Source organism: Vombatus ursinus, unplaced genomic scaffold (assembly GCF_900497805.2).
Source record: "Vombatus ursinus unplaced genomic scaffold, bare-nosed wombat genome assembly UNPS02014808.1, whole genome shotgun sequence".
Lineage (NCBI taxonomy): Eukaryota > Metazoa > Chordata > Mammalia > Diprotodontia > Vombatidae > Vombatus > Vombatus ursinus.
Genome location: NW_020954586.1, coordinates 3,286,234 through 3,297,804, shown reverse-complemented (window position 1 = coordinate 3,297,804; position 11,571 = coordinate 3,286,234). Strand labels below are relative to the sequence as shown.

The 11,571-nt window shown below is 50.1% G+C and overlaps 1 protein-coding gene across 1 annotated transcript; it reads left to right on the top strand.

Annotated features, from left to right (window-relative positions):
• Positions 1-88: 88 nt before the first annotated feature.
• HES6 (hes family bHLH transcription factor 6) lies at positions 89-4,569 on the top strand. The gene is made up of 4 exons (XM_027875194.1): positions 89-320; positions 545-631; positions 792-873; positions 2,487-4,569. Exons 1-4 carry the CDS (start codon positions 240-242, stop codon positions 2,936-2,938), a joined length of 702 nt encoding a protein of 233 aa, XP_027730995.1. The 5' UTR covers positions 89-239; the 3' UTR covers positions 2,939-4,569.
• Positions 4,570-11,571: the final 7,002 nt, after the last annotated feature.

Sequence of the window (11,571 nt, the reverse complement as noted above, 5' to 3'; positions counted from 1 at the left end):
CCCCCCCGGAGTCTCCCTTCGGGCCCCCCCGGAGTCTCCCTTCGGGCCCCCCCTCTCCCCGCCCAGGTCTCCGCCCCTCCAGATCTCCGCCCCACCCCCAGGCCCAACCCCACTGCCCCAGGCGCCCGCGAGCAGAGCTCGGGCTCTCGCCACAAAAGCCTCCTGGGCTCGGGGAGGGTTCCGGTCTTTCCGTTCCCCTTCGTTCCGTGTCCGTCTCGCCCACCGCCCGGCTGCCAGTCATGGCCCCGTCTTTCCGGCCCAGCCGAAACCGCTGCGGGCGGGAGGAGGATGATTTCTGGGAGGCAAAGGGAGACCGAAAGGTGAGGGGCCCCCTCCACCCCGCCCCGTTGGAAGGGCGCTTGGAGATCTTCTAGAGCAGTCCCTGCTTGCGGTCCTGGAGCCGCCCCGCGGCGCACCGCAGAGGCGGGATTCGAACCCAGGCCCTCTGGCCCAGAAGCAGCCGGGGTGGGAGCTGAGGTTCCTCAACCCGGCCTCGGGGTGCGGGGGGGCTTCACTGCGTCTCCCCCTCCCTCTTTCCCTCCAGGCCAGGAAGCCTCTGGTAGAGAAGAAGCGGAGAGCCCGGATAAACGAGAGCTTACAAGAGCTGCGCTTGATCCTAGCGGACGCCGAGGTAACCAGCCCGGGGGTGGCCCAGAGGAGCCCCGAGGAGGGGCGGAGGGGCTAGGGAGAGAGGGAGAGACCGAGACATCGACAGAGGCTGCCCCTGCCCCGGCCCATTTCCGCCCCCATCTGCTTACCTGTTTCCCTCCCTTTCCTCCGGCCCGGGTTAGTTTCAGATGAAGATGGAGAACGCGGAGGTGTTGGAGCTGACGGTGAAGCGAGTGCAGGGCGTCCTTCAGAATCGGTCCCTGGGTGAGTGAGCCCCCTGCCCCAGCTCTCCTCCCCCGCCTCCTCTTCGTCTTTCACTACCCTTGGGAGGGCTCCCCTTCCCGTACCCCTCAGTCCCCACTTCAGCCCTGCTCGAGAGTGTGAGCGCACCTACTCCTCGGAGCCCGGGGATCTGGTGCCCAGGGACTCCCAGACCCTCACCTCCCCCTTATCCACCTGTTCCGCAGTCAGTGAAGGAGCTCGAGCACCAGGCTCTGTTCTGGGCGCTAGGATCCCGGGGTCCTAGATTTCCAGCTCAGACTACCTTGCTCTCCCTTCTGATGGATGTATTCTGATTTCTAGTCAAATGTACATTTCAACACGTAATTTCTTTGAGGGCAGGGACAGGTTTTGCTTTTTCTTTGCATCTCCTATACTTAGTCCTCAAGAAATGCTTGTTCATTGATTGATTGATTGATTGATTCATCGATTGGCAGCCCCTTCACCAGATCATAGATTTAGAGCTGATGGGGCCCTTAGAGACTCTCCCGTGTCCAGGTTCTGATCCTTTTTTAGTGCCATGGCCACCACTGGCGGTCTGGGGAAGCCTTAGAGACCTCACGTCAAATTCATGTTTTTAAATGCATAAAAATGCATATGACAACAGTTATGCTGAAATAGTTATCAAAAATTAAAAAAAAAAACAAATTGACCTCAAGCAAAGAACCACTGACCTAACCCAGCCCCTTCCCTCATTTTGCAGATGAGAAAATGGTCCCAGGGAGGTTAAGCTCCTTGCTAGAGGTCTAAATCGGGAAGGGAGCTCAGAGGCCCCTTGGTGGATGAATCCAACTCTCCTTCCACTGGAATATGAACAGATCTCCCTGGCTTCTCCTTCCTTCCAATGGCTAACCCTCTTTAGCCCCTGAGGTTTTAGACAGCAGCGAGCTGCTCCTCATCAGAGGTCTCCAAGCAAAGGCTGGAGTGCCACTGGTCAGGGATGGTGTAGCAGGCAAGCTTTTGGGGTATGGCTTTGGCTCAGCCTGGCATGCTAGCCCTCCTCACTCAGTGCCTCCTCAAGGCTGAGCTCAGGAGTCATTTGCTGCTAGTGTCCTCCTCCCCCACCCTTCCCCTTGCCCCACCCTTGTACATTTCTTTTTGTGGGTGTTTTGTTTAGATCTATTTTTCTGGGCATGTTACATGATAGACTGTAAACTCCTTGAGAGCAGACAGGCAGGCTGGCATAGTGTTGCTTCTGACCTTGTCTGGCCTGGAGTAGGTGATTAAAAAAAAACTTGTTACTTGATTGATTCTGTGAGGCATCCCTAGAGAACACCCCACGGTAGAGTCTTGTACTCCCTCCTCAAGCAGAGGGACTGTTTTCCTTCTGTCTTTGCACCCCTATAGCCTGGTACAGTGCCTTGAATGTAGTGTAGGGGGCCGCTTAATGGATATTTGTTAACTGACTCTGGAAGCTGCTACCCCCACTCCCTTCCACCGTAGCCCTTGGCCATCTAGTGGGATGAGGCCCTTGGGAGGAAGGATCTGGGTTGGCTCGCTGCCTCCTTTCCTTGCCTGTGGAGGGAGGCTGGGTGTGTGCTCTCACCCTCTCTCTTTCTCGCTTTCTGAGCCTGTCTCTCTCCTGTGCCTGGCTGCAGAATCGGACAAACTCCACCGGGAGGCGAGTGAACGCTTTGCGGCTGGCTATATTCAGTGCATGCATGAGGTGCATACCTTCGTCTCCACCTGCCCCGGCATTGATGCCGCCATTGCTGCTGAGCTGCTCAACCACCTGCTGGAGTCCATGCCCCTCAACGAAGGCACCAGCTTCCAAGCCCTGCTCGGAGATGTTCTGGGGGACGCTGCGGCAGCCGGACCTGGAGGCAGCATGTGGCCTGGGGGAGACAGCTTGGGCTCCCCTGGGGGCCCCTTGTCCCCACTACCCAGCCCTCTGTCCTTGTCACCTAGTGAGGACATTTGCTCTGACCTAGAAGAGGCCACCGAGGCAGAACTGAGCCAGGTGACCCAGGAAGGGCTGGACGCTGCCCTCTGCATCCCCAGCGGCTTGGCTTCCTCTGCTGTTTCCAAGTGCATGTGGAGACCTTGGTGATGAGCTGAGGGAGGGGAGCTCCCTGAGCTGCCTCATGGGTTCAAGGGGGATGGGATGCACCTGGCTGGCTCCCCTTCCTTCTTCTCTCCCTCCACTCCTCCTCCTCCTTTTCCCTGGCCTCCTGCTACAGGTCCAGGCTGGACACATTGGCTGGATCCTAGATCTGTGTGTCTCTCTGTCTGTCTGTCTGTCTAGGGTCTGAGTTTGCAGACATGCAGAGTAGCTGGCCGGTGGGCTGATAGGCCCATACAGTTGAATTTCCCCAGTGCTCGTTGTGTGTTGGGGGGGGGGGGGATTTCATTTTGTATATTTTTCTTTAGCTTTTCTTGGTTCCAGCTTTTTCTTGGGGGGAATAGGGGACCAGTAGCAGCCCAGGAAAGGGCCCAGTTTAAAGTTAGTTCCCACCACCACCACCACTCCAAAGCCAAGGTCTAGGAGTCTGCTACACTCTTCTGCTTGTGACGGGGCATCAGGCAAGGGGCTGCGGTCTGGGGTGGCTGGGGAAACTTAGGAACCTGTGAACTGACTTAAATTTTACACATCACCCAAGTGTCCTAGAGAAAGAAGCACACAAAATCCCAGCCAGGGCTTGGTATTCACTTACTAGTCACTCATTTAATCAGTCAACAGACAGTACCTATTCTGTGCCAAGTTGAGGGAGGTAGAGGGTAATGTCAAAGGCCCTGCTCTCTAGGCACTTAATGATGGATAGGGTCCTGTGTTCTTTTTTCCTGCCATTAGTAAAGGGGAAGGCTAGAGAAAACAGAAAAGGGAGAGACACACAATCATACACACACACACACACACAGGGCAGGGAGCCCAGTGAGAAAAGAGCCTTCTGAGTGGTTTGCATTTGGCAGACTTTGAAATAGTATATCTTAGGGTGCTACCAACTTTAAAATATTTTTCTTTTAATAAAAAAAATGGATCTTATGGGCTTTGGGAGTGTGTGGTTGGTTCCTAGATTCATTATTGGACATGTGTCTTTTGTTGAGGAAACACTGAGCCACTCAGCACTTATTTCCTACACAAGGGATATTGTGAATATGTTGGAACCAAATGTTATCTTTTTGAAATTTTAATGCTCAGAGTTAGATCAGAGAAAATAATGTCTTGCTGGAGGCAGACCCTTGGGAGGAGGTGTTCATAAGGCCTCAAATTGTAACAGAATCCCCCCAATCTTGCTTAGCAGGGTCCAGCACTTCCAACTTTGTTTTGGGATGCCCAGGAAGACCCAGTCTCTGCCTTGAAACTTACTGAATTCTGTGCCTGTCTCTGCCACCTTTCCCAAGACACTGTAGAGGTCCAGAGAGACTGTTTGTCTCTTTGTGCAAGAATTCTGGGAGTCTGCCCACCAGGACACAAGTGGGGAGCAGGGATGGGCTAGCTCTAAAAGGGAAAGGTTTTGAGGACTCAATGAAGTCTTGCCATTGCAAACCTCTTCAAATGAGGGCTTGAACACCAAATCGGGGTTCAAACACAGAGGACTGGAGACATCCGGGGTACATCCGGGAGGAGCCTGGTTTGTTGTTACACAACACCTCCAGCTCTGGGACAACTGTCTTACGGGCCATGAGTTGGTATTGTGAAAGAGACTTTGGAATAATAAAATGAATATGGAGTTTATTAAACCTTTTAGGTTTGGAATCTTCTTTAAATAAAGGTTGATCTCTGGCCCTCCCCACTCCCCCTCCACCTACCATGGGGTTGTCCAGGTGGCTGTCCAGTTGTGCTGAATTCTCTTAAGTAGAAGGGAGTGGGGGATGGACAGGGGCCAGGCTCCCCTTAGACAAGTGAGATTTGATGGAAAACCCTTTTACTTTAGAGAGGATGGTGGGGTTTGAGGTGCAAATTAAGTGGGACTTTGAAGGTTTCCTGCCCCTGGCCAGAACTCAACCCTGGTAGGACCCATGGATACCTGACCTCCTTCTGCCTTTTGATGGTTAGAGATCCTCCTGTCCCACCCTTTGCTTTACATATTGAGAGACTGTGGCCTCAGAAGGGAGGGGACCTGTACAACATCACAGAGGTAGAGGTAGAGATAGAAGATCCCAGGTCTTCTGACCCCACACCCAATGTTCTTTCTAATACTCCAAGAAAGGGCTGTGGGAGGGAGGGGGAGGGTTGAATTCTGACTTCAGTGGTTCTGTGATCTCATCAGTCTCTTCCTCCATAAAATGGGGGATGGGGAGTTGCCCTCAATGGTCTCTAAGGTCCTAATTCTAAATCAAAAAGTCAACCTGGGGTCCATGGAACCTTCAGGGGATCTGTGAACTGGGATGGGAAAGAAATTATTTTCACTAATGTCTTAATTGAAATTTCCTTCAATTATTCAAAAACATAATTCTGAGAAGGGGTATGTAGGCTTCCCCAGATATCTGGTCAACAAGCATTTTTTTTAAAAATTTTTTTGGGGAGGGGCTAGGCAATGGGGTTAAGTGACTTGCCCAGGGTCACAGGGCTAGTAAGTGTGATGTGTCTGAGGACAGATTTGAACTCAGTTCCTCCTGAATCCAGGGCCGGTGCTCTATGCACTGCCTCACCTAGCTGCCCTTCAACAAACATTAAGTACCTATTATGTGCCAGGCACTGTGCTAAACATTAGAGATATAAGGAAAGGAAAAAAATGGGAGACACCATCCCAATAACTATGTAAACAAGCTATAGACTGGATCATTTGGGAGCAGTCCCAGGAAAAGTACTAAGATGAAGGAGGGCTGGGAAATGGAGGGTGGATGATGAGTACTATAACATAGAGTGGTCAGACTACCCAAGGGCTCCAGGACAGACAAGTCTAAGGATACCTGTGCTAAATTGATATTATCTGGTCCTAAGTGAGTCGTGTTCATGTTTAAAGAGTTTCATTGGCTCAAAAATGAGATGGGGGCACAGTCATCCTTTCCCTGATGACTTGGTCCTGCCCCTTATTTGCTGTCTGAGGTGACCTTGGCCAAGTCACTTGGCCTCTGGGCCTCAGTGGTGTCATCTGCAAAATGAAGGGTTTGGATTAGATGACCCAGGAGACCCCATCCAGTTCCAAGCCTGGGGCCCTGTGACCTCAGGCGTGGTGGTAGGGTTTTTACAGTGAGGTCGAAAAATCAAATTTGTATTTGTTCCAAGGCGAAGCTTTTCTGGGCGAGGGGCAGAGGAAATAATACAGACACACAAAAAGGATCTACAAAATACTTAAAAAAAAAACTTAGAAGGAAACAAAAATAAGAGAAAGTTGAGTTTCACGTCCAACCTTCTTCTCGGTTCATTGCATACAGAAATGTCTATGTTTGGCTGGTTAAGTTCATCATTTCATTTTAAAGAAGGATGAATAACTGGCCATCGACCTTTTAGAAGTTTTACTGGCCAGGCTGGTCTCAGGTTATGGGTGGGGGGAAGAGGGGAGGAGGGGATTGGGGGAGCAGTGTGGGATGGGGTGTGGAAGGCCTTTCCTGGGGCTGATCTGAAGGGCTAGGGCCGTCTGCCCCCCAGCACTGGACCCACCTATGCTCTTTCTCCTCTTACTTATGGGCCCTTCCACTGTCTCTAGCCCAGTAACACACTGAACAGTATCCAAGCTCCCAATCCCCTGTAATTCCTGCCCTCCAACCCCAGCTCAGGTTTCTAGCCCCACAGCTCTGATGACCACTTCTTGACCAACCATTTCTAGTTGAAAGAATTAAACAACATGAATTTGAGGGTGCAGTTGTATTGCATATGTGTGTTTCTGCTCGCGGAATTACAAATTTGTAGTAATAGTAATTAAAGCTAATATCTATATTGTGCCTACTATGTGCCAGGGATTGTGTTAAATGCTTTACAAACATCTCATCCGAGTCTCACACAATCCTGGGAGGTAGATGCTGTTATTATCTCCATTTTACAGATGAAGAAACTGAGGCAAACAGCGCTAAGTGACTCGCCCAGGATGACACAGCTAGTAAGTAACTGAAGCGGGATTTTAGCTCAAGTCTTCCTGATCCCAGGCCCAGTACTCTATCCATTTTGACACCTAGCTGCTGGCCCCAGTCAGATTTTTACCTCTTCCACCCACTGTGACCTCAGGCAAATCACTTTCCTTTCTCTCACCTTCAGGTTTTTAATTTGTAAAATGAGGAAGTTGGAATCCAGCACCTCTCTGGTCCCTCCCAGCTCTAACTGTAGGATGCTTGGGTCTCTGCAGCCTTTGGAACTCACCGTCCCCTACTGTAAAAGCAAAGAGGCTGGATTCGGGGAATGTAGAAGACTTCCCTGGGGAGGCGGCCCTGGGGCTGCTGGGTTTTCTAGCGTGGACAGGACTTCAGAGGAATCAGTGGGGGAACTTCTTAGTATCCCGTCTTTCTCCCTCCACTAGATCCTAACAGCCTCGAGAGCAGAAAGCTTCCCTGGGCCCCTCTGATGTAGGACACGATTTGGTGCAATGGGGTGAATGTTGCATCTGGACTCTGAGGTCCCATGTTCAAATTCCAGCGCTGCCATTTAGAAGTATTACCTTAGGGAAGCTATTTAACCTCTTGGTGTGCACACAGTAGGTGCTCTGTAGCCGAGCAGTTGCATGAAAAGATCCTCACCCCATCCTAGCCGGACACTCCTTTGTAATGTAGACTCAAGGGCAAAGTGGACCTTGGGCCACCAAAAGGGGCCCCTTTTGAATGTGGTTGGGCCTTCCTTAAGATCCAGCAAAGGGCTGGGGGTAGAGCCTGTTGGGCCCCTGGAGTGTAGAAGAGGGGGAGGGTGGCTGGTTCCCAGAACTTGGACTTCCCTCCTCTTCCTGGCTGTCATAGGGACCCTCCCAGCCCTTGAAGGCAGCCCAGCGGGAGAGGGTGGGGGTGGAGGGGTATGAGATCCTGAAGGCCTATCATGTGGGGGAGGGAAAGGGTGAATGGGGATCCTCATGGAGAGGTAGGGCCATGGAGGGATGGGCATTGCCTAAAACACTGAGGATGGAGTCCTGGGTCCCTCATTTTCAATTTCCTCGATACAAGAAGGATGGAGTAAGGGAAAGAGTGATGAGTTCTGACTGAAAGGACCTGGGTTCAAATCCTGCTTTTACTTCTTACTCTGTGACCTTGGGCAATCCTTTCCTTTTCTTAGGCCTCAGTTTCCCCCTCTAAACTGAGAGGGTTGATCTACAGCATCAGTTCCCAAAGTGTGGTCCACGGCCCCTGGGAGTCCCTGAGACCTTTCAAGGGGTTCCTTGATGTCAAAACTATTCTCATTAACAATACTAAGACAGTATTTGCACATTAAAATACTCCTCTCTTTTCCAACTGCATATCTGTGGAAGGCCATGTTTTCATCATAGACTTCAACCAAAACAACAAATCAGAACAGACTGAATGCAGAAGCCGATCGGAGAATCCTACTATCTTCTAATAAGCCAGTCATTAAAAGGATTTGCAACGATGCATAAAACATTTCCTCTCTTCTCAAGAAGTCTTTTGTTCTGAAAAATCTAGTTCTTTATCGTAAAAATAAGTTATTGGGGGCAGCTAGGTGGCCCAGTGGATAGAGCACTGGCCCTGGAGTCAGAAGGACTTGAATTCAAATCCGTCCTCAGACACTTGAGACTTACTAGCTGTGTGACCCTCGGCAAGTCACTCAACCCCATTGCCTAGCAATAAATAAATAAATAATAAATAATAAGTTATATGTTAATACGCAGTGGGTTCATTATTGTAATTTTTAAAAAATATTTTAAAATGTAGGTGTTTTAACTTCTGATATGGTCAATATCAATAGATATAATATATCTAATATAATAATATCTAATATAATAATATGATAGATATAAACCACATAGATGGAAGCTTCTGGGGAGTCTTAATAATTTTTTAGAGGAAAAAGGGGACCTAAAGCCAAAAAGTTTGAGAACTACTTCACTACATGATATCTATGGTCCCTTCTAACTCTCATGGAGATTTAGCTTTACAGATTTTGAGCTGGAAGGGGAAACTGAGGTTCAGAGAGCGGGAGGGACTTACCTAAGGTCATTGAGGTAATAAGTATCAAAGGGAGAATTTGAACCCAGTGCCTCTGAGTCCTCATTCATACCTTCTTCCACTGAACCACACTGAATCCCTTGAGAGTGTATTTGATTTTTTTTTGGGGGGGGGAGAAGACATTTGGAATCAAGTCCAATTGTCAGAATGTGGATGAAGCTTATAATGTATTTTAGTTGATAAAACAGTAGGCTTGGAGGCAGAAAGACCTGAGTGTGAACGCAGCCTCATATCCTGCCTGCTTATACAATTCTGGGAAGTCACTTGCTTCTTAGAACTCAGTCTCCTTGTAGAAGAGGGCTGATAAGAGCACCTGCCTGTCAGGGTGATTGCAAGGAGCAAATGAGCTACCTTGTAAATAACATCGTTGGCAAACTTTCAAAGGCCTATTACCACCAGCTACTGTTGTTGTTATTAATATGGCCAGCATTTGAATATAAATATAATTTGTGTCATAAAGAATAACAGACAAATAAGGGTAATGACCAAACCAACATAAGTAAAAAAAAAATCACTAAATATAAGACAAAGTTGGAATAATGATGAGGATGGGACATCCCCTGGCCATTTGGGTTCTGAAGAACAGATAATGACATATCAGTCCCTCCCCTCAGCACAGAAGTGGGAGAGCCTCCAGGGAAAGAGACAGTGTCAGGTTTCCATATGGTTGTTGGCACTTAACAGATTTTTCTTTTAGACGACACCTAAAGGCATCTGAACACCAGGCATGGCAACGTCCAATGGTGAAGCTAAGAGGTGGTGGCCCATAGGTGGGAAATGCGGTATACTTTGTCAGAGAGGGCCTAGGGGTTAGTCAGTTTCACTCACTGAACTACTTTGTTACAAAAGATGGTTTTATGGCCCCCGAGGAAGGAAGGGGGATGGCTGTGGGAAGTGACAACAATCTATCAAAAAGGACATCTATGTAACACTTTTCTTTGTTACCAGTATGTGAGCATGGTGGGGGATGGGCCGCTGCCCTATCATCAAAGAAGAGATTCAGTTCTTGCGGGATTTGTAAGGAGATGAATCTGGAAACAACTGTGACGTCAAAACCCTATTTTGAAACAAACAAGGCCTTCCTTCCCCTGAAGTCTGGATTCCACCTTACCCGGGAGTGGGGAGGTGGGGTGGGAGTGGGATTCCTCAAAAAACGTCTCTGAGATCAGCCCCCAGAAAAGCTCCCTCTCCAAACCTGTGTTATTAGCTCAAGTGCTTAGAGCCACACGCCATGTTCCACTTGTGTGACCTTGGACAAGTCTCAACCTCCCGGGCCTCAGTTTCCACGTCTGTAAAAACGAAGGCCTTGGACCGAGGTGGCTGCTGAGGTCCCGTCCAGCTTTGTGGACTGTGAAGGGCTTATGAAGGGGACACAGCAATCCCTGAATCTAGAGAAGTCTTAAAAAGGAAAAAACAACAATCCTTCTTCCTCCTTTCCCGGCTCCCATCCCCCAGCCTCCATGCTTTGTGGTCTGCCCAGGTGTGTGCATGTGTGGCCATGTTCCTTCCCCAAACAAGAGCCTTCTTTGATGGAGGCATCTGGGCCCCAGTCACTGAGGCTGGGCAAGAAGGTGTCATTTCTGACAAGGGGCTGCTAAAGGCAGGAAGCCCCCCAGCCTGGCCAGGCCAGCTGTCCTGGGAGCCCTTCCCTCTGGCCGGTCACGTTCTTTGATGTGGCCCAGAGGCTGAGCTGGGCCCTGGGGATTGTGGGAGATCCTACATGCTGATCAAGACGGGAGCCCAACCTCCTCACTTGACAGAGGAAGAAACTGAGGCTCGAGGAGCAGTGAAATAACTTGCTAGAGGTCAAAGAGATGGAAAGTGTCAGAGCCAGGTTTTCTGACCCCCGAATTAGTGTCTTTTCCATTCCGTTCTGCCATACTGGGTCAGAGCTGGTTCAGAAGGCTTCAAAGGCCAGGTTAGGGAACTTATATCATAGACTTCAGGCTGTCTTCCTAGACACTTACTACACTTTACTTAGATGTTTGCTATGTGACCCTGGACAAGTCACTTTACCTCTGTCTGCCTCGTTTCCTCAACTGTAAAATGAGGATAGTAATAACACCTACCTTCCAGGGTTGTGTGGATCAAATGAGATACTGTTGGTGTTTTCTCTCTGTCTTCTTTCTTTCAGCTTCCCCACCTTCAGTGTCTGTGAGGCAGGGATTCTCCTACATTAGACAAGTTCACTGGCTGGTGAATAAGGGGACCCAGCTTTAAATGCCACCTCTGACAGGCACTACCAGTGTGCTCCGGCCTCGTAGGCCAGGAACCTAATGAAACTAAGGCTGTGTTCAGTTAACCCCTTACAACTTAAAACAGTCGGGGGCAATAGGGGAAATTGTGAAGGGGCCTAGGCAGGGTAGGGTTGGGCTGGGAAGGGGGATCAGAGTGAACAAGAAGAGGAAGCCAGTGGCAGGGGCTGGGCTGAGCCGGGCTGAGCTGAGCTAGGGTGAGCTGAGCTGGGCTGAGCTAGGCTGGGCTGTGCTGGGCTGAACTAGGCTGGGCTGTGCTGGGCCGGGCTGTGCTGGGATGAGCTGGGCTGGGCTGAGCTAGGCTGGGCTGAGCTGGGCTGGGCTGAGCTGGGCTGGGCTGAGCTGAGCTGGGCTGAGCTAGGCTGGACCGTGCTAGGCTGTGCTG